Raw genomic sequence first — 18,657 nt, forward strand, 5'->3', positions numbered from 1 at the left:
GCGAATGGCGATGCAGCGCCCCTGGCCGAGGGTTCATGCTGGGGGCGCGACGGGCTTTGGAACGTGCGGATCACAGCACTTGCCATACTTAAGGCTGACAGCAATCGATGCGGGATGATGCTCCTCAGATCCACCTCAAGATGCGTTTCTCCCTCCTGCTTCTCTCGACGCTCGCAGCGTCGGCGCTGGCGGCGCCGAGCAGTCTGCTGCTGAGCAACATTGCCTACCGTTCGCCGTCGATCGAGGTTGGCGGCGACGGACTTGCGCACGACATTGACGCCATCGAGCGCCGGCATGCCAAGCGTTCTGAGAACGGCGAGCGCGGCAGCTTCGCCGGCAAGCTGAGCTTTCCGTACGGCGTCGCGTCGGGCGACCCGCTCGAGGACAGCGTGTGAGTCGTGCGAGTGGCCCACCTTGGCAACTAGCTGATGAATTCGCTGCAGCATTCTGTGGACGCATCCGGAGCCTGAGCGCGACACCGACCAGCCGCTCTGCCTGCGCTGGGAAGTCTCCTCGGAGCCGGGCAAGTGGAAGGGCCGCGCGCTCGCCGACCACGGCACCGTGTGCACGACCAAGGACGTCGGCTACTCCGTCAAGGTCGAGGCCAAGCACCTCAAGCCGAGCAAGTGGTACAGCTACCGCTTCAGCGCCGTCAACGGCGACAAGGCAACGTCGCCCGAGGGCCGCTTCAAGACGCTGCCGCGCCCGAACGACGACATCGCAAGCGTGAATTTCGCCGTATTTTCTTGCAGCAACCTGCCCGTCGGCTCCTTTGCTGCCTACGGTAACGCAGCCAAGCACAAGGAGATTGACTACGCACTGCATGTAGGGTGAGTCGGAAACGTGCATGTCGCCGGCGCGAAAAGCGCCCTCTGGCCTTCTCCGGGCGACCTGCAACTTGCGCCAGCATTGAGCGTCCGTTCACCCCATCATTCGTCTCGCTGCACCTCTTTGTCGTCGGCGTCGGCGATAGGGATTACATCTATGAGGGATCGGCTCGTTTGGGCGCTCCTGAAGACCGACAGTTCGAACCACGTTACGAGATCGCCTCGCTCGACGACTACCGTCAGCGCTACAACGCGTACCACCGCAAGGACGCTTCGCTGCGTGCCATGCGTGCCGCTGTCGCCTGGCAGGTCGTTCCGGATGACCATGAGGTGAGTTGTGTGCTACCCGCGCTACTCATCATGTTGCATACTACACGATGCTAATCGATCGCGTCAGGTCGCCGACAACTCGTGGAAGGTACGCCCTTCGCACCATGCCCTATCTCGTTCTTTGCTGAAACTCCTTCTTCCAACAGGATGGCTCTGCGAAGCAGCCTCCGGGCACGCTCTTCCGCGGCGTAACCTTCAGCGAGCGCAAGCGTAACGCATTCAAGGCGTACTTCGAGAACATGCCCATCCGTCAGATCAGCACCACCGACGACCTGCGCACCTGGCGCCAGTTCCGCATCGGCAAGCTGGCGGATCTCAACATGCTCGACACTCGCCAGTGTGAGTCAGGCGCTGAAAAGCTCTCTGAGCGCGGCAGCGAGGCCTTACTGTCCCGCACACGGTCGCGAGGCCGAGAGGCGTCGGACACCTCGGCAACCTGAACGCATCGCAAAGCCACCTTCATCATATGTCGCTGACGCTCAGCAACTCTCTAGACGACAGAGACGTGACTGATGTCTACACCAACACTCCGTACATCGAATCGATCCGCAACGACACTTCGCGCTCGCTCATGGGTGGCCGGCAGGAGGCATGGCTTTACAACAACCTCGAGAAGTCCAAGGCGACGTGGAAGGTGGTTGCTCAGCGTGAGTCACCGCTGGACAATTAGCTCCACAGCAAAAGCAACCTCTGACGAAAGGCGGCTGCAGAGATCCTCGTGACGCAGATGCACCAGCTGCGCAAGTGCGTCGGATGCGCCCAGGATCTGAACTACGATGCATGGGACGGCTACACGGCGAACCGAGCACGCTTCTACGAGGCCGTCAAGAAGACCAAGAACGTCCTGATGCTCGCTGGCGACACGCACGCCGCTTGGGTGTCGGAGGTGCACGAGCCGTTCACCGATGACTACGATGCGGCCACCGGGAAGGGCTCCTTTGGCATTGAGCTTGGCGGCACCGCCGTCTCTTCCAGCTCTAGGTGAGTTATGCTTCCACAGCTCGTCCAAGAGTGGCAAGATGCAAGAAGGACAGTTGGTGCGAGAAGGGCGGTTCGCACGCGCGCACGCGTCGTGGCGACCGTACCTCGACGCTTCGCACGTTGCTTACCCTCTTCGCACACAGCTACGGCAGCCTGACGAAGGAGATTTACGTCGAGCGTGCCAAGCAGCTCACCGAGGTCAACAAGGGCCTGCAGTTCGCCGAGGGCGAGCGTCGCGGCTGGTTCTCGCTGGAGCTGACGCGCGAGCGTGCCGTGGCGCGCTTCTGGGGCAACCAGAACACGGCGCCCGACTCGCCCGAGGACCTGCTTGCCACCTTCGAGGTCAAGGAGGGCACCGACCGCTTCGTGCGCCCCATCAACGGCGGCAAGCGCCCGATTGCAGGCGCGCTGCAGAGCCTCGAGTGGGACCAGAGCAGCTGGGACGGCACGACGTTCACGCGCCCGCGCGCTTGAGTTCATACTTTCTTTGTCTGTGAAATAGTACGAGCAAAGATTTGCGCTCACTTCTGTGTATGTTCAAGGCTGTGAAGCTCATCAGTCTCGGTGTGAGGGCGACTGGAGTGAGCGCGACTGGGCATGTCATACGCAGGCGGACGCGCCGCCGCCGTTCCGACGGCTCCGCGCGCGGGCCTCCACTTGAACGTCTAGCGCTGCCGTGCCCGCGAGATCAGCGAGCAGCTTGCGGCTGCCACTCTCCCTCTCACCACCACCGCAACATGTCCGTCGCCAACCTGCGCTTCCTCATCACCGGCGGCGCTCGCGGCCTCGGGCGCGGCCTCACTGCCTGGCTCGTGCAGCGCGGCCACGACGCGTACATTCTCGACGCGGACGCCGGCGAGCTGAAGCACACGCTCGGCACGCACCTGCCGTCGCTGAAGCCGGCAGCCGGCAGCGCCAAGCTGGGCCGCTTCGAAGGCGCAGAGTGTGACATTTCAAACGCAGAGCAGGTCGGCGAGGCCGTGCGCAAGGCGGCACAGGTGGGTAAGCTGCATGACCTTCCATGCGCCCTGCTGACCTCCAGCCAGTGGCACCGCGGCGGGCTGCTCGACGTGCTGGTCAACAACGCAGGTCGCGCAAATCCGTACTGGGCGGACGGCCGCACGTTTGAGCAGATCGACGTGCAAGAGTGGCGGACGTACATCGACACCAACCTGAGCGGCGCCTTCTACGTCTCCAAGGCCGCCGTGCCGTTCCTCAAGGCCAGCGCGCGTGGAGAGGAGGAGCCACGAGGCGCCATTGTACACACTTCGTCGATCCGCGCTAAGCAGTCTGAGCCAAATCAGGAGGGCTATGCCAGCGCGTGAGTGAGCCATGCTCATGCTTCGAGCCTTGTTGGCTGACACCCTGCCACAGCAAAGCCGGCCTGCTCGGCATGACGCACTCGATGGCCAGCTCGCTCGCCGACGCACAGTACCGCATTCGCGTGAACGCCGTTCTGCCTGGCTGGTTCCCTACGGACCAAGAGTCGAGCGCCGGCGGCGCGTGGGACGACGGCCTGACGAAGGAGGACCACGAGCAGCACTGGGCGGGGCGCGTGGGCAAGATGGAGGACTATGCGCAGGCGGTATTCTTCATGGCTACCAATGGCTTCGTCACGGGCCAGGAGATCGTCGTGGATGGAGGCATGACGCGCAAGATGGTGTATGTCGAGTAGAGGGGTTGCCGCAACACGTCTGGACGATCTCGTAGTCGGGCGAAGGCCCCGGCAGCAGGAATGGCATGCTCTCGCTGGACAAGTTGCAGTCGTCGAAGGTGCGCATCTGTCGCTCCAGTCGCAAACTTGCCAGCCGCTAGGTGACAGCCGCAGTCGCAAGAGTGAAGGCGCCGCAGCGCGCAGCGAAGACGTACGGCCTTTGATGTGAGCACAGCAGAGCATCAGCCAGCATCGGTGCCGCCGCTGGCATCGGTCGCAAGAGCGGCAGCCGCAACGCAGCCGCAGCTGCAGAACGCAGCGAGCCACACCCGCCTCGCGGCTCGCACCGCACGCGGCGCAGGCAAGCGCAGCAGCATCAGGGCCGTGCGCAAGCTCAAGCGAGATGTGGAGGTCTGCTGTCGACAGAGCGAGCAGCGCACGGGTCGCAGCGCGGCATGCTGCGCTTTCAGGCAGCGGGCGGGCGACGGGCGGCTGCAGCTGCTGCTGCTGCGGCATGGCGCAGTTGCGAGGGTGCCTCGCAGACGCGGCGGCCGGCCGCCTGTGTGCGCGCGCTGTTCCCACGCGACGCTGCGCGAAGCTTCGCGAGCCCGCGCCTCGTCCCACCGCCGCTTGCTCTCGTGCGCTCCCATCCATGGGCTCGGCGCAGCGCTGTCCAGGGCCCGGCCGGCTGGCTTGTGCGCAGATTGCGCTGCGGCCCCGCATCTCCGCCGCTCTCGATGGTGCTCGACGCTGCGAGAGGCGGTGCTCGAGCCTTCGCGAAAGGGCCCGCCGCCCTTCCACCCGCTTCGCCCCCGCTGCGAGCCAGACGTCTGCGAGAGGCATATAAGGAGGCCCTCGCCGGCCTCGCTCCTGCTTCCTGCACCTCACACCACTCAGCACTCAGCACTCGACTAGCACCTCACTCCCGCGCCACATTCACCAGCACCACCCATCACCGCGTCTGCACCATGTCGCTCGCCCACCACCTCTTCACGCTGTAAGTTGCCGCACGCTCCTGCACTGCTCCTGCCTCATCGCTGACGTCTCAGGCCCTACTTCAGCTCGCCCTTCGAGTGGCACGCCGACGACTCGCCGGCCGCCGCTCCGGCGCACAGCAAGGCCGGCGAGCACGGCCTGCAGCGTGCCGGCTCCTTCTTCCACCCCACGCACGTGCGCGGCCCGGCTATGGACGTGCACGAGCTCAAGGACCAGTACGTCGTCGAGCTCGAGCTGCCCGGCGTGCGCAAGGGTGAGTGACGACGAGTCGCAGCACGAACTCGGCTGTATGCTCACACCTCACGCGCTTCACAGAGGACGTCAAGCTCGAGGTCGACGAGAAGCACCGCCGCGTCTCCATCGCCGGCACGCTCAAGGCCGAGCACCATGTCGAGGAGCCCGCCGCGGCCGCCGACAAGACGGCGGCGCCCAAGGACAACGGCGCCAAGGGCAACGGCAACGAGAAGAAGGACGGCAAGCACGTGGCCAAGCAGGCCGCCGAGCCGCGTCCCCGCGTGCTCATCTGTGAGTCGTCTTCGCCGTGCTCGTCACACGCATACACCTGCTCACACCATCCCCAGCCGAGCGCGCCTTTGGCAGCTTCCAGCGCTCGTTTACGCTCCCGCAGGCCGCCGACCTGAGCGACATCCACGCCGCCTTCGCGGACGGCGTGCTGCGCATCAACGTGCGCAAGACGGTGCCCAAGGACGAGTCGACGGTGCGCAGCATCGCCATCGAGGACGCGCGCCTCTGATCGCCTCGCCTCGCCCCTCGCTCTGACGTTCCGCCTCTGCGGACGAGGATGCGCCTCGCGCTCCTGACCATGTAGCCGCCTCCTGATCCCCAATCATACTGTTACCCACTCGACCAATGCATGCCTCTCTCACTCATCTGATGCCCGAGTCTGATGTCCTCCGTGATCTCGCGCGATGTTGTTCACGGTGCATTTCAATTCTCTTTAGGGGTAGAACTGGCGCAGACGGTCGATTTGCACGCCGAGCGAGCCGGCATGAGGACAGGCGACGAGCAGAGCGCCATCGCCGTGTAGCCTCAGCATACTACGCCTGCCCGCCACGCGCGCGCGCACGGCTCAGAGACGCTTAGTTGGAGAGGAACGAGCTGACGTTCTCCTCGATGAAGGAGCGCATCTTCTCCTCGAGGTCCTTGCTCGGCTTGCCGGCGCTGACCTGGTCGAGCAGGGCCGTGTTGCTCTTGAGCCTGCGGGTGAAGCGTCGCATCAGCACGTGCATACAGGGAAGCCTCTCGCGTCCACTCACGAAGGCAGGAACTGCTCCTCCCAGGCGGTGATCTTCTCGACGGGCACCTTGTCGAGGAGACCAGCAGTGCCGGCGAAGATCAGGGGGATCTGCACCTCGGTGGCCATGGGGCTGAACTGAGCCTGCTTCAGCAGCTCCGTCAGGCGCGCGCCACGGTCGAGCGTGCGGCGCGAGGCGGGGTCCACTGTGGTGTTGCGCAGTGAGCAACGGACGTGGACTTCGGCACGCCACGGCTACTCACGGTCGGAACCGAACTGGGCGAAGGCAGCCAGCTCACGGTACTGGGCAAGCGAGAGCTTGAGCGAACCGGCGACGGACTCTGCAGGGCCAGGGGTGAGCATCGATCGCGAGCACGCACGCGCCGCGTCACGCACTGTACAGCTTCGTCTGGGCAGCCGAGCCGACACGCGACACGGACAGACCGACGTTGACGGCCGGGCGGATACCCTTGAAGAAGAGCTCGGACTCGAGGAAGATCTGGCCGTCGGTGATGGAAATGACGTTGGTGGGAATGAAGGCCGACACGTCACCACCCTGCGTCTCAATGATGGGCAGGGCAGTGAGCGAGCCGCCGCCGTGGGTGTCGTTCATCTTGGCGGCACGCTCGAGCAGGCGAGAGTGCAGGTAGAAGACGTCTCCGGGGTAGGCCTCACGTCCGGGCGGGCGACGCAGCAGCAGCGACATCTGACGGTAGGCGACGGCCTGCTTGGACAGGTCGTCGAAGACGATGAGGGCGTGCTTGCCGTTGTCGCGGAACCACTCGCCGATGGCGCAGCCCGAGAAGGGGGCCAGGTACTGCAGCGGCGCGGCCTCCGAGGCCGTGGCGGCGACGATGACGGTGTACTTCATGGCGTCGTTGGCCTCGAGCGTCTGCACGAGCTGCGCGACGGTGGAGCGCTTCTGGCCGACGGCGACGTAGACGCAGTACAGCTTCTTGCTCTCCTCCTGGCCGTCGTTCCAGCGCTTCTGGTTGAGGATCGTGTCGATGGCGACGGCCGTCTTGCCGGTCTGACGGTCACCGATGATCAGCTCACGCTGGCCACGGCCGATGGGCACCATGGCGTCGATCGGCTTGATGCCGGTCTGCATGGGCTCGTGCACGGAGCGGCGCGGCAGAATGCCGGGCGCCTTGAGCGAGGCACGGCGGCGCTCGGCGGCCTCGATGGGGCCCTTGCCGTCGATGGGGTTGCCGAGCGCGTCGACGACACGACCGAGCATGTTGGGGCCGACGGGCACGTCGACAATCTGGCCGGTACGCTTGACGGTGTCGCCCTCACGGATGGCACGGTCGGAGCCGAAGATGGACACACCGACGTTGTCGGCCTCGAGGTTGAGGCACATGCCGCGGACGCCCGACGAGAACTCCACCATCTCCTCGGCCATGACGTTGCGCAGGCCGTAGACACGGGCGATACCGTCACCGATGGCTGAGACGGGGCCGCGTCAGCGATGCTGCGACACCACACGCGGATGCGCGAAGAAGCGGCAAAGGGTCGGGCGCGGCCGTGCGCACGCGAAGATCGCCCTCGCATCAGGCCTGATCCACCTCGCAAAATTCGGCAGCGCTCCAGAGAGCTGCTGGCGATGCCTCAGAGCCCAGCGGTCACGATCTGTGTGCCGCGCGCCCTCGGCCAAGCCCCCACGCAGTCCGTGCTACTGCCCGTCCTTCGCACGAAGCCCTACTCACTCAGCACGCGGCCAGTCTCCTGGACATCACCACCAGCGCCGGCGCCGGAGATGCGCTGCTCAAGGATCGAGCTGACCTCAGCGGCGGCTGTGGACGAGAGGTGAGCAGGTGCGCGGGTCGGCGAGGCAGCGGCCGGCACGCACCGGGCTTAGCCGTGGCGTAGGTGCGCACGGCCTGGGCGGCAACGCGGGGAGCGGCGATGCGGGCCTGATGGGCGAGCAGCGGGTGCAGCATGTGCGCAGAAAGTGTGCGAAGAGAGCGGGCAGCAGAGGCAGCGCAAGGAGCGAGGCAGAGAGAGAATAAGAAGGAAGAAAGGGCGTCAGTCAGAGCTCGCAGCTGCCGGCAGCACGCGGCCAGCGGCGCCCGCAGCGCACGCATGCGGCACTCACAGCCGAGGGCACGGCGGCACGGGCCAGCGAGCGGCCTGCAGTGCGAGCGAGCATGGTGCAGGAAGGTGTAGGGAAGGGTGCGGGTGGGAGGGGCAGGGAGGGGAGCGAAGCGAAGGCGGCGGCGCTGGCACGCCCCAAGCGGCGCCGCGTGCGCTGCTTGCTGGCGGCGCTGCCGGCGACGACTCGCCTCGGCGGCGCCTGCCGGACGTCGAGCGCTTGGCTGGCGGCGCGCACGCGCCCAGCGCCGGCCGGCCTGCGACGAGAAGAAGCTGCGCCAGCGCTGCTCCAGCGCCCGCCGATTCCCCCCGAGGGCGCGCACACTGCCCGCGTGCCCGCCCGCCGCGTCTCGCCGTGCGCGCCGCAGAGGCCGCAGGCGCCGCCGCGTGGCGAGCGACTACGACATTCCCGCGCCAGGCGCCCGACGGCGAATACAACGGCCGCTGTAGTCAGATGACTACAACCGGCTCTCCGCGGCGAGAAGAAATTGGCTCGGCCGCCGAGCGCGAGCTCACCGTCAAGTCATCAGCGGTCCGACACTCCCTGAGCACTCAGCCCAGCTCCTCGTCACCCAGCTCCGGCACCGCACGCACCTCGCCGACAAGCCCACAGCCGCACACGCGCCGACCGCACCTCAGCGTAGCCAGCTGCACGTGTCTAGCTGCTGTGACAGCATCGCCCTCGCTGTCTCATCTCGGCACGCCTTGTCACGCGACCACCTCCACAGCCCGCACAGCATGGGTGCGTCCAGACACGCGCCGCCCGGAGCGCCTCGCTCTGAGCTGACGTCCTCGCGCACGCTCAGCTCTCCGTCTCGCTGTCGCCTCGGCGCTGGCGTCTGGCAGTGCGCTGAAGGGGAAGGGCCCGGCCGTCGCGCGGGCAGCAGCCGCAGGTGAGTGGACTTGCTTCTCTGCTGCCACAGGGCTGTGGGCGGCACGAGCAGGTGCAGGGTACAGCGTCGACAGTGCCTAAAGGAGCTTCGTCTCCGATGACGAGGAGCGGTTGAGAGCGCGAGCTGCTGGCCTTGGCGACCGGTGCGCAAAGGCAGAGGTGCGGAGCTGCGTTTCTCTCTGGGGCCCCTGCCCTCGGCACTGCTCTGCGAGTGCCTCGTCAGTCTGAGCTCGCTGCCGGACATGGGCGCTGTCTGCTACGCTGGCGTGTCGGTGTGTCGGCAGCGTAATAGCAGGCGATGCAGTGCTGTGAAGCGCATCGCCATGTGGTTTGTGCTGATCTCTTCTCTTCTCAGAGCTGCGTGCCTTCAGTACTTCGGCATGCTCTAGCTCTGCACGGCCAGTGACAGCTGCGCCCGTCTCTGTCTCCTCCGGTGTGCTGCCCAGCGCCGCCGTGACATCTACAGCCGAGGCGCTGTCGCTGTTGCGCGGACAGCCCTCGCACTACGTGCTTGCCTCTCTGGCCGGGCGCACGCTGCTCCTCACGCCTTCCGACCTCTTCACGCTGCCGCGGCTGCGCGACGTGCAGGTGGGCGATGTGCTGGAGCTGACGCGTATCCACGAAGTCGGCTCGCGCGACTACACGCTGCGTGCTCAAGACCCGCTCTCGACGCGCGAGCGCGGTGCCGTCACGCTGCTGCGGCGCAGCGTTGGCAGTCCCGACGCCACGCTCGCCCGTGCACTCGACGGCCTCGTCCTCTCGCCCGAGTCCGCAGCGCTGGCAGAGCAGGGTGCACTGCGCACCTCCAAGACGTCGTGGGCCACGCGCCTGGCGCACTCGGGCCTGGCACACGTCGGCGCCGTGCTGCCGGCCAGCACCGTCAGTGTGCGTGCCGTCGTCGTCGAGCACACAAAGGGCGCCATGGAGCGCATCGAGAAGAAAAAGCGGAGGAAAGGCTACAAGAAGACGATTGAGCACAAGCAGCCGTACACGCGCATCCGCGTCGATGAGATTGTGCTCGGACAGGGCGAGAATGCGTAATGTCACTCTGTAATGCTGACTGCAAGCGATGTGCGGTGCGCCTCGCTGCGGGAGGGGTGGTGCATTGCTCATGGCTATGCGCAGCCGGGGCACACGTGGAGCGTCTCGTGCACAAACGTGTCGCACTCGATGCAGAAGTGCTCGCCGCACGCCTCGCACGCATAGCGGCCCGTGGGCGAGACGTTCTCGCTCGAGACGGCAGCGGCGCGCGCAGCTGGCGTGTCAATCGCAAAGGGCGTCGAGCAGCCGTGGCACGTCGGCGAGACGTCCTCTGCTGCGTCGAGACTGCGGCGAGTGTCAGCATGAGGTGTCTTGCTTGTCGCTCGACGCGACACTCACTCGTCCCACTCGACGGGCGCGTAGTACGGCGTCGGGAAGAGGTGGTGGTAGGAGCGGGCCAGATGCGTGCTGAGCACAATGGTCATGCCGCAGATGGGGCAGTCGGTCGGCACGTCGCACACCTTTGCCTCGCAGCGCGGACAGACGAACGCCGTGCCGGACTTGATGCGTCCGTGGCAGGCGCACAGCGATGCCGGCGCCGCAGCAGGCAGACGCAGGGGAAAGGCCATGCACAGCAGATCGCCGCCATCTGGAGCCGCGTCCTCGGCCTGTGCGGGGTTGCGCTTGGGCGCCAGGATTTCGGGCGGCGCGACGGACTGGAAGAGAACATCGCGCAGATGGCCCTCGTTGAGCGCCACGGCAAACGTGCCGCCTGTGCGCACGGTGACGGTCTTGCAGACCTTGACCTCGGCGGCGAGACAGACCATGGACACACGGATGCGCTCCTCTGCGAGGGTGTCGATCGTCGTGTGGATGTTGGACGGATCGCATGTCGTCAGGGAGCCGAAGAGCACGAGGATCTCTCGCGAGGACGAGGCGGGCAAGTGACTGGACCTGGCGTGAGCACGAGGCGAGCTAGACTGCCGAGCCCACTCACGCGAGACTGCTGCGCGCCATCTCGAGCGCATTCTGCAGACTCGGCTCTCCCTTGGGCTCCAGACGCCGTGCGTTGGACAGCGCCGCAAGATGGTCCACCACGTTGCCTGCACTGCATGATGAGCAACGGCCGAGGCTCGCTCACGAGCTGCACTCACCGCCGAGAAGCCCGAGCCGCTCAGCAATGCCGTCTCGCGTGGCGATGATGCCGAGCTGGCCTATCGGATTCTGATCGAAGTACTCGGTGACGAACTCGCGAGCGTACTGGAGCGACAGTGCGTGCCTGGACGTTGCCGTCAGCAGGCGGGTCGAGTCTGACTGCCCGCGGACAACTCACCGATTTGGCCGCAGGTCCCGCTCTGACATGCTCTCGCTCAGGTCAAGCACGAGTACGAGATGGCGAATGATGCCGCGCTGCACCGCATAGGCTGGCGGTCTCGTTCTGCGGCAAGGCCTGTCAGCTCTGCGATCACCACCACCCATGCATCCTCGAAGTGGAGGTCGCCCTCAGCACCGCACCTGACCGGCCCACAACAGCCTTCTGACGCCGTACCGCATCCCAAGGCATGCCTTTCTCTACACTGCGCCCACTCACCGTCGCCGCTTACCCGCCTCCAACATGCCGCGCACCGTCGCCTCGAGGCCGCCCTCGCCATCCTCGCGCACGGCGTCCCAGCTGCGCTTAAACGTGGCCTCCCACGCATAGCCCGCATCCTTGCCCTTGCCCTTCTTCTTGGCCTTTGCGCCCGCAGCGACGGCTCCGCGAGTGCCTCGTGCCGCTCCGGCGGGCGCAGCTGCGGCAGAGGCGCCGGCAGCAGCGCCTCGCGAAGAAGACGCTGCGACGGCGCGCGAAGACGAAGGCAGCGGCGCGTCCGAGTCTGAGTCGGACGCCGAGTAGTCGGAGTCGCGGGCTGGCATGGCTGCCGCTGCGAGACCGTATGGCGAGCCTCGGGAATGCGGTGGTGGGCTGTTGTGGCAGGTGCCAAGCTGCCGACGTGGAGAGGCTGGGTGTGGTCATGCGACATGGCGCGCGGCGGCGGCGCTTCCAGGCCAGGGTCGCCGCAAGCCGTGCGCGCCTGCGGCTAGGACGAGGCGCTGCTGGCTGCACCCGTGCGCAGCGGCCGGTGCTGGCGCAACTCCACACGCGCTGCGCCGCATCTCGCTCCATGCATCCCACCTCCACCACCCCCCCTCTCTCCCCTCTCTCACTCTCATCACCCCACAATGAATCGTCTCTTCGGCTCGCGCGCCGCCGCCGCGCCCAAGCCGGGCCTGGCCGAGGCCATCGCCTCGACCGACGCGCGCGCCGAGGGCGTGCAGGCAAAGATCGACAAGCTCGACGTCGAGCTGGCCAAGTTTCGCGACCAGATGAAGAAGATGCGCGACGGGCCCGGAAAGGTGAGTGGGCTCTGAGGCAGCATCGGAGCAAGAGGAGAGGCGGTGACGAGAGGAGACTGTGAGGGGCTAAGAAGCACGTGCGAGGCGCGAGTGAGACAGACGGAGGCTGGGAGCAGAGGAGTGAGAGGCAGCAAGACGGCATCGAGCTGGGAAGCAATTCACGTCGAGGCCAGAGCTCAGTGCTCAGAGCTCTCGCGACATGTCGCTGCCAGCTGGCCCGCTGCTTCTGCGCCCACGGCAGCAGCGAAGCGAACGACAAAGCACAGCAGTTCTCCTGCTGCGCGTGACCCGCATTTCAGTCTTGCTCTGTGCTCGTAGGTAGTTGGCACGCGGAGGCGCAAAGCAGAGCAGCAGGCTCTGCTTGCTTTTGGGCAGAACAGGCGCGCTGGTGTAATCGCTGAGCGACGCAGGACGAGAGCGAGGGCCGGCGCGCGTCTTGGTCCATGCTGCTGTGGCGCAGGGGCGTGGAGATACAGAGCATGGCGTCCTGTCTCGGCCTGTCGCCTTGACGAGAATCCTGTGCGCTCGCATTCGTCGACGGCCTGCTTCAGCTGACACACTCTGCTCTCTCCAGACAGCGATCCAAACGCGCGCCATCCGCGTGCTGAAGCAAAAGCGTCTGTACGAAGCGCAAATCGCCACGCTTCAACAGCAGTCTTACAACATGGAGCAAGCGACGATGACGACTGAGAATCTGCGCAACACGATGGCGACGGTGGATGCGATGGGCGCGGCGAACAAGGAGATGAAGAAGACGTACGGCAAGATTGACATTGCCAAGATTGAGCGCACGCAGGACGAGATGGAGGACCTGATTGAGATGGCCAACGAGGTGCAGGAGAGCCTGGGGAGAGCGTATGGAGTGCCGGAGGAGGTGGATGAGAGTGAATTGCAGGCCGAGCTGGATGCTCTGTGAGTTTCGCAACCTGCCTCCCCCTCCAACTCTCTTACGTCCCGCTGCTGATGATTGCTTGGCACCTTTTCACAGCGCGGACGATCTGGGCGAGGAAGAGACGGAGACGCCGAGCTACCTCACGAGCGGCGCCTCGGAGCTGCCCGACCTGGCGGCGGCACCAAGTGCACTGCCGGAGATTGGAGGGAGCAAGGTGAGTTTATGCTTGCCTTTCAGACGGAGAGAAGAAAGGGGTGAGGAGGCAGTGGCTGCGGCGCCCTCTGTCTGCGCTGGTGCATGTCCGCTCTTTGCGCTCTGGTGGTGCTTCGAGCAGAGGCAAGAGCCTTGGCCTAGAGCGAGAGAAGCTCGGAAGCCACAAGAGGACGCGACACAGGCGCCTCTGCGTTATGCGGAGATCGCACGCTTCGCTGCCGTGCTGCCATGATGCGTGGCACCATGCCGCTCTCTTGCTGACTCTCCGACCCGGCCGAGCAGGAAGCGATGCGCGCTGCCTGAGCCCAAGTCTCTGCGCATGCCTCTCTCGCACGTCGCCTGCGTCGCGGTCAAGCTGCTCTCCGGGCGCGCCTCGGCAGCTGTGCCCTGTGTCGCTCTCTCTCTTCTCTCTCTCGCCAGGCCGCTTCGGACTCTGTGTTCCTGTATTCATTCTGGTCTTTCTGTGGGGTCTGCGTAATGACTAGTCACTCTTATGTTTCCCCATCTGGCTCCTCTGCTGCCGCAAGCTGAGGCAGCAGACCTCGGAGACCCGTGCGCTCGAGGCCTCCCCAGTCGGAGACCCACGGCGCGCACAAACAGGGGAAGAGCGTCTGTCTTTCAGTTTGTCCATCGCAGCGCGCATCTGACCAATTCTGGCTTCAGCGCCTTCCACGACGTCAGTCATGATGGCTGCAGGAAGAGGAGCTCGTTGCAGGACAGAGGCGGCGGCGGCGAGGCCGCGTGAGCCAGGGTCCGCGCGTCACGTGACGCGCGCCCGGAGAGAAATTTGGCGGCCGCGGCGAGCGCCATGGCGCGGGGACTGTGGCGCTGGCGGGCGTCTTCCTCCCCATCAACCCCACCCTTCTCCGTCAAGATGCGCATCAACCACTGCTTCTTCTGCTCGTCGCCCGTCTACCCGGGCAACGGCATCATGTTTGTGCGCAACGACGCCAAGCAGCTCAGTGCGTGTTGCTGTGGGCTTCCCTGGCGGGCGCGGCGCGGAGAGGCGCGCTCGGTCGCAGGGGCGCAGGGGAGGGCGAGACATGGCAGCATAGCTGACCACCCAGTGTATGCGCAGTCTTCTGCAAGTCCAAGTGCCACAAGAACTTCAAGATGAAGCGCAACCCGCGCAAGGTGCGCTGGACCAAGGCCTTCCGCAAGGCGGCGGGCAAGGAGATGACCGTGGTGAGTGCCGCTGGGGCGTGGCGACATGGGCAGTGCGAGGCGATGGCGGGTGCGGGCGGAGCGATGACAGGCAGGCAGAGCTGCAACAGAGCTGTCGGCCAAGAGGACAGGGCATCCGCAGCATGCATGGGGTCCGTTGGGTCGAGTGTGCCAGTCGGGCCGAGGCTGCCGCGCCACTCGCGCGCCGCTCGCTGGCCGCGCCTTGTATCTGGATGCACTCACTCTGGGCTGAGCGCGGCTGCGACCGAGCCTCATGCTGACGTCTCCCTCTGCTCAGGACTCGACGCTCGAGTTCGAGAAGCGTCGCAACGTGCCCGTGCGCTACTCTCGCGAGCTCATGGCCAACACGCTCAAGGCCATGTCTCGCATCGCCGAGATCCGCGCCCGGCGCGAGGCCGCCTTCTACCGCGCACGCATGCTCAAGGCAAAGGGCGGCGCAAGCGTGCGCAAGGAGAGAGATGTGCTGCTGGTGCACAAGAACAGACATCTGCAGAAGGCTCTCGGCGCGGAGAGGGAGCGCAATGCAAAGGAGGGAGAGAAGAGGGAGAAGATCAAGGTCGAGAACAGGCGGAGAAAGTCGGCGCTGGTGGCGGGCGAGGGCATGAGCATGTGAGTAGCTGGCCTTTGGTCGTTTCGGCGGATTGGAAGAGTGACGGCGGGAGGCAGAGTCAGGGGGCGGAACGTGGAGATGGAGCGGCCTCGGCTGCCGGCGAGGTGCTCTGCGCAGCAGTCCGCGATAGCTAGCATGCTGCAGCTCGACGCCGAGAATTCGGCTGGAACGGGGAGTGGCTGGCTGCCTCGACGGCTCGGCGTGAGGGAGGCGATCCCCACCTGCGGCAGAAGGCGTGAGCGGCCGGCCTTTGTGCCCTCGCTTCCGCCCTGCCTCAACGCTGCCTGGCAGACGAGCAGAGCGGGCCGGCTGAGGCTCCTCTGCATCTGCCCTCGCCTCTATGCCAGCGACCCAAGGTCATGCCGCTCACACCTCTTTCTCACCTCACAGGAGCATGGACACTGCCTAGACCTCATCCGCTGCCCCTCACGCCTTCTCGATGCCGCTCGACCCCGCCTGCTCGCTCAACCATGTACTTTTACCCTCGCCCATCTTCGGGCCCTCACCACCACATCCAGCCCCGCTTCACTTCTTGTTCCTCAGGTCTTCACGTCGCCCCACAAGCGTCAAATGTCAAAAGCTTCTCGTCTTGCCGCTTTGACACGTCGTGCGAGCACCGCTGATAAGGACGTTGTTGTGACGCTGTGCTCAGAGCGTGATGGGATATGTACAAGGCGGCGCGGCAATGGGTGGGCAGAATGTGGAAGAGGCGGGCATGGAAGAGACGGGACGGGTGACTAAGAAAGAGGCGCGAGGCAGCGGAGCGCACGGCGCTCAGGCCGAAGCGAGGCCGCAGATGGAGAGTTCCCGCATCTCTTGCAGCACGCCCTCGACCTGGACATGGCGGGTCTTCTGCGTCAGCTCTCTGCTTGCGCGCTCGCACGGCTCACGCCACGTGCCTCTTCACTCACCTGAGCATCGAGTTGTCCCTCCGCATACTCCTCGCGAATGCCCTCTGCAAAGTACCGCTGCACCGCGCCCATCTTCTCATATCCCTCCTCGGCGAAGCGCGCCTGCATGCGCACCATGGCCTCGAAACTGGGATCGAGGTAAGGGATGCGCAGCTCGAGCAGTTGAGGCAGCTCGGTGAGCAGCTGCTCGTTGATCGTCTCGAAGAGAAGACGCGCATCTTCCAGCTCCTTCTCGGCGCTGCAGACGGGGTGAGCGAGGAGAGAAGAGAGAGACGCAGAATGGACGCACCGAGGCAGCTTCATTGGATCGTCAGACGGCTTGTCGGCCAGCTTGCGGTGCCGCGTCCGTGCGGCGTCGTAGTCGAGCAGCTGGGAGTTAAGAGCCATGAGCATCTCCGCCTCTGCCTCGCTGCTTCTCTTGCTCTGCCGGCCTCACCTTCTTGTTCCGCTTCTCGATATTCCGGTTGATCTCGGGGAAGAAGGACGCGAGCTTGCCGATGGGCTCGAGCACTGTAGCCCGGTACGGCGCATCCAGCTCACGTGCGGTCTTGGCGTCCAGCTCCTCGACGGCACGCTTGTAGGCGTTGGCAGCCATAGCTGCGTCCGAGGCATCGCCATAGAACTCGTCCACCGTCGAAGCGATGCGCGCCTGTGCCGCCGCCAGAGCTGGAGAGACGTGATGCGTCAGCGAGAGGCAAAGAGGGAAGCACGTACGAAAGCGTGGCGCAAAGGCATGCAGGCCAAGACTCCACTGCTGGCACATCCAACGGAGGGGCGATGTAGCGCACGCAGCTCGACCACTCTCCGCTGCTCGACACCGCCGACTCGCTCGCCAGACCTGGCGGCGTGCGCACTGCGTAGCTGCAACAGTGATGCCCGCCTTACCCGCGCAGACAGGCACTGTCTCTCCCACCAAGCTCTTGCACCATCCGCCCCTGCGCCGCGGGCTGGTATCTGTCACACGCTTCCCACCGCTCGGACCCGCGCGGGACGGAGCGCCAACCACGACCCAGTGGGCGGCTGCTGGCGCGCTCTGTGGGCTGCCATCCGCTCGCCGCTGCTGCTGCTTCCACGCCTTCAAGTCTGCGGCGTAGTGGAGCGCAGCAGCGCTGACCACTCTGATTGCACGAGAGATGCCAATGCCGCGGTCGCTCCCGTCACGCCTTTCCGCTTGTGAGAATGCGCACGGCAGCGCGCAGCAGCGGCGGCCGGCAGCAACAGCAGCAGTGGTGGCGCCGGCCTAGCGCAAGCAGACACTCTGCGCCCTGGGAAATTGCTCCGCCTGCTCTCCATCTCGCCACACTCACATCGCACGGCGTCCAGATACGCCTTTGCCTCCTTCTGCAGCGCCAGCACCTCCTTCTCCAGTGCCCGATACCTGGCCTCGACGTCGGCAAACTCCGAGTCGACGGTGCGGTCCACCTGGCCCGTCTTCTGCATGATCGTCGTTCCCGTGCGCGCGATGGACTTCTTGAAGCCGCCCCAGGACATGATGGGCTGAGTGAGGGGGAGTAGGGAGAGGGGAGGAGGTGGAGGACAGGAGGATGCATCCCCACAGCCACGTTGCTTGGCCGGTGCGCCGCGCCCGCATCGGGAGACGTGCGCCGAGAGCAGCGTCACGTGCCGCGTGGGAGCAGCACCGCCTCGAAGTCGTCTGCGCGCCTCGGCCCTGTCTCGGCCTGCCGCTGCTTGCCTTCGCGCTTTGCTCTTGCCTCTGCTGCATGCCGCAAAAGCCACAAGCAGCTGTCCTCCGAGCATCGCTTCGACGATGGCCTTGCTCGTCAAGGCGCTGCGAAGCTGCTGCTGCTGCACCGTGTTCCGCCCAAGGAGAGGACGCTCGAGAACATGCGGCTTCCCCGTCATGCGGTGCGGCATGGCGGCCCGCGGCTTGTGGTCCGGCCGTTGGCGTGAGAGGGGCATGAAGGTCCTATCAAGCGCCGCATGGCACAACGGGCTCCTCGCTCAGCCGCTGCACCTTCTCTGCCAGCCGCACGCATCCACAGACCGACGGCAGGAGCATGAAGCACGCAGCACTCGTGTTCTCAAAGCTCCGAGCGATGCGATGCGCATGAGGAGGGTCCGAGAGAGAGGGAGAGCAGGAGGCGCGAGCTGCATGGAGCGAGCGCATCGAAGCGTTCCGCGGCGGGTCGCCGTAACTCCGCCCACCTGCCTTGGACCCCGTTTGGCGCCGAGGCTGCGTTCGAGACGTGCGGCGTGCGGCGCTTGGCCCGAGGAGCGCACCGCACCACGCGACTTCGCAGATGCGGAGCCGCGCGCCAGCCACGCACAGGACCCCGACGCAGCTGCACCTTGCGCGTTGTGCTTGGCTTGCGCCTCTGATGCTGCTGCTGCAACGCTGCGCTGTGCTGCATGCAGCATGCGCGCTGCATCTGCGCAGAAGGGGCTGAAAGGGACGCGGCCGAGGCAGGGAGCAAGGACGGG

General features: G+C 65.7%; 9 protein-coding genes across 9 annotated transcripts; 6 read left to right on the forward strand and 3 right to left on the reverse strand.

Moving 5' to 3' along the window:
* Positions 1-27: 27 nt before the first annotated feature.
* Positions 28-2,612, forward strand: FA09DRAFT_323527 (hypothetical protein; the record flags this gene model as incomplete). The annotated part of the gene is made up of 8 exons (XM_025741092.1): positions 28-391; positions 444-830; positions 974-1,157; positions 1,225-1,245; positions 1,304-1,496; positions 1,652-1,804; positions 1,868-2,138; positions 2,282-2,612. Exons 1-8 carry the CDS (start codon positions 108-110, stop codon positions 2,610-2,612), a joined length of 1,824 nt encoding a protein of 607 aa, XP_025595057.1. The 5' UTR covers positions 28-107.
* A 263-nt stretch (positions 2,613-2,875) lies between these two features.
* Positions 2,876-3,947, forward strand: FA09DRAFT_363441 (NAD(P)-binding protein; the record flags this gene model as incomplete). The annotated part of the gene is made up of 3 exons (XM_025745588.1): positions 2,876-3,136; positions 3,185-3,459; positions 3,513-3,947. The coding sequence occupies 3 exons, from the start codon at positions 2,876-2,878 to the stop codon at positions 3,811-3,813; spliced, it is 837 nt and encodes a 278-aa protein (XP_025595058.1). The 3' UTR covers positions 3,814-3,947.
* Positions 3,948-4,760: 813 nt separating this feature from the next.
* Positions 4,761-5,542, forward strand: FA09DRAFT_341753 (HSP20-like chaperone; the record flags this gene model as incomplete). Its single annotated transcript, XM_025744493.1, has 4 exons — positions 4,761-4,789; positions 4,854-5,041; positions 5,104-5,313; positions 5,370-5,542. The coding sequence occupies 4 exons, from the start codon at positions 4,761-4,763 to the stop codon at positions 5,540-5,542; spliced, it is 600 nt and encodes a 199-aa protein (XP_025595059.1).
* A 174-nt stretch (positions 5,543-5,716) lies between these two features.
* FA09DRAFT_332688 (putative H+-transporting ATP synthase alpha chain, mitochondrial) lies at positions 5,717-8,224 on the reverse strand. The gene is made up of 7 exons (XM_025743563.1): positions 8,142-8,224; positions 7,896-7,959; positions 7,753-7,839; positions 6,440-7,492; positions 6,307-6,384; positions 6,066-6,249; positions 5,717-6,006 (listed from the first exon to the last, which is right to left on the reverse strand). The coding sequence occupies exons 1-7, from the start codon at positions 8,193-8,195 to the stop codon at positions 5,889-5,891; spliced, it is 1,638 nt and encodes a 545-aa protein (XP_025595060.1). The 5' UTR covers positions 8,196-8,224; the 3' UTR covers positions 5,717-5,888.
* A 435-nt stretch (positions 8,225-8,659) lies between these two features.
* Positions 8,660-10,090, forward strand: FA09DRAFT_313171 (hypothetical protein). Its single transcript, XM_025740720.1, has 3 exons — positions 8,660-8,879; positions 8,944-9,030; positions 9,385-10,090. The coding sequence occupies exons 1-3, from the start codon at positions 8,876-8,878 to the stop codon at positions 10,068-10,070; spliced, it is 777 nt and encodes a 258-aa protein (XP_025595061.1). The 5' UTR covers positions 8,660-8,875; the 3' UTR covers positions 10,071-10,090.
* Positions 10,011-12,023, reverse strand: FA09DRAFT_332689 (TFIIH basal transcription factor complex, subunit SSL1). The gene is made up of 6 exons (XM_025743564.1): positions 11,602-12,023; positions 11,344-11,448; positions 11,165-11,289; positions 11,008-11,113; positions 10,410-10,958; positions 10,011-10,355 (listed from the first exon to the last, which is right to left on the reverse strand). The coding sequence occupies exons 1-6, from the start codon at positions 11,922-11,924 to the stop codon at positions 10,145-10,147; spliced, it is 1,419 nt and encodes a 472-aa protein (XP_025595062.1). The 5' UTR covers positions 11,925-12,023; the 3' UTR covers positions 10,011-10,144.
* A 183-nt stretch (positions 12,024-12,206) lies between these two features.
* Positions 12,207-13,877, forward strand: FA09DRAFT_332690 (Snf7-domain-containing protein). Its single transcript, XM_025743565.1, has 3 exons — positions 12,207-12,404; positions 12,979-13,316; positions 13,393-13,877. The coding sequence occupies exons 1-3, from the start codon at positions 12,231-12,233 to the stop codon at positions 13,739-13,741; spliced, it is 861 nt and encodes a 286-aa protein (XP_025595063.1). The 5' UTR covers positions 12,207-12,230; the 3' UTR covers positions 13,742-13,877.
* A 379-nt stretch (positions 13,878-14,256) lies between these two features.
* Positions 14,257-15,901, forward strand: FA09DRAFT_332692 (hypothetical protein). The gene is made up of 4 exons (XM_025743566.1): positions 14,257-14,471; positions 14,588-14,694; positions 14,972-15,303; positions 15,695-15,901. Exons 1-4 carry the CDS (start codon positions 14,318-14,320, stop codon positions 15,711-15,713), a joined length of 612 nt encoding a protein of 203 aa, XP_025595064.1. The 5' UTR covers positions 14,257-14,317; the 3' UTR covers positions 15,714-15,901.
* Positions 15,902-15,918: 17 nt separating this feature from the next.
* Positions 15,919-17,695, reverse strand: FA09DRAFT_332693 (putative RVS161-protein). Its single transcript, XM_025743567.1, has 5 exons — positions 17,523-17,695; positions 16,652-16,881; positions 16,505-16,584; positions 16,216-16,453; positions 15,919-16,138 (listed from the first exon to the last, which is right to left on the reverse strand). The coding sequence occupies exons 1-5, from the start codon at positions 17,653-17,655 to the stop codon at positions 16,079-16,081; spliced, it is 741 nt and encodes a 246-aa protein (XP_025595065.1). The 5' UTR covers positions 17,656-17,695; the 3' UTR covers positions 15,919-16,078.
* Between the last annotated feature and the right edge of the window lie 962 nt (positions 17,696-18,657).

This window comes from Tilletiopsis washingtonensis (assembly GCF_003144115.1).
Source record: "Tilletiopsis washingtonensis strain MCA 4186 unplaced genomic scaffold FA09scaffold_27, whole genome shotgun sequence".
Taxonomy (NCBI): Eukaryota; Fungi; Basidiomycota; class Exobasidiomycetes; order Entylomatales; genus Tilletiopsis; species Tilletiopsis washingtonensis.

Excerpts from the sequence above, each read along its gene's own strand:
- FA09DRAFT_332688 (XM_025743563.1), bottom strand. The coding sequence starts at position 8,195 with ATGCTCGCTCGCACTGCAGGCCGCTCGCTGGCCCGTGCCGCCGTGCCC. Across the intron at positions 7,960-8,141 it reads GTGCCGCCGTGCCCTCGGCT|GCCCGCATCGCCGCTCCCCG; the intron begins GTGAGTGCCGCA and ends CTCGCCCATCAG. Across the intron at positions 6,385-6,439 it reads TGCCCAGACGAAGCTGTACA|AGTCCGTCGCCGGTTCGCTC; the intron begins GTGCGTGACGCG and ends CTGGCCCTGCAG.
- FA09DRAFT_313171 (XM_025740720.1), top strand. Across the intron at positions 9,031-9,384 it reads CGCGCGGGCAGCAGCCGCAG|AGCTGCGTGCCTTCAGTACT; the intron begins GTGAGTGGACTT and ends TTCTCTTCTCAG.
- FA09DRAFT_332689 (XM_025743564.1), bottom strand. The coding sequence starts at position 11,924 with ATGCCAGCCCGCGACTCCGACTACTCGGCGTCCGACTCAGACTCGGAC. Across the intron at positions 11,114-11,164 it reads GCGGCTCGGGCTTCTCGGCG|GCAACGTGGTGGACCATCTT; the intron begins GTGAGTGCAGCT and ends CATGCAGTGCAG. Across the intron at positions 10,959-11,007 it reads ATGGCGCGCAGCAGTCTCGC|TCACTTGCCCGCCTCGTCCT; the intron begins GTGAGTGGGCTC and ends CGCCAGGTCCAG.
- FA09DRAFT_332690 (XM_025743565.1), top strand. The coding sequence starts at position 12,231 with ATGAATCGTCTCTTCGGCTCGCGCGCCGCCGCCGCGCCCAAGCCGGGC. Across the intron at positions 12,405-12,978 it reads TGCGCGACGGGCCCGGAAAG|ACAGCGATCCAAACGCGCGC; the intron begins GTGAGTGGGCTC and ends TGCTCTCTCCAG. Across the intron at positions 13,317-13,392 it reads CAGGCCGAGCTGGATGCTCT|CGCGGACGATCTGGGCGAGG; the intron begins GTGAGTTTCGCA and ends ACCTTTTCACAG.
- FA09DRAFT_332692 (XM_025743566.1), top strand. The coding sequence starts at position 14,318 with ATGGCGCGGGGACTGTGGCGCTGGCGGGCGTCTTCCTCCCCATCAACC. Across the intron at positions 14,472-14,587 it reads CAACGACGCCAAGCAGCTCA|TCTTCTGCAAGTCCAAGTGC; the intron begins GTGCGTGTTGCT and ends GTGTATGCGCAG. Across the intron at positions 14,695-14,971 it reads CGGGCAAGGAGATGACCGTG|GACTCGACGCTCGAGTTCGA; the intron begins GTGAGTGCCGCT and ends CCCTCTGCTCAG.
- FA09DRAFT_332693 (XM_025743567.1), bottom strand. The coding sequence starts at position 17,655 with ATGCAGAAGACGGGCCAGGTGGACCGCACCGTCGACTCGGAGTTTGCC. Across the intron at positions 16,454-16,504 it reads GATCCAATGAAGCTGCCTCG|CGCCGAGAAGGAGCTGGAAG; the intron begins GTGCGTCCATTC and ends CCCCGTCTGCAG. Across the intron at positions 16,139-16,215 it reads AGGGACAACTCGATGCTCAG|GTCGAGGGCGTGCTGCAAGA; the intron begins GTGAGTGAAGAG and ends CGCCATGTCCAG.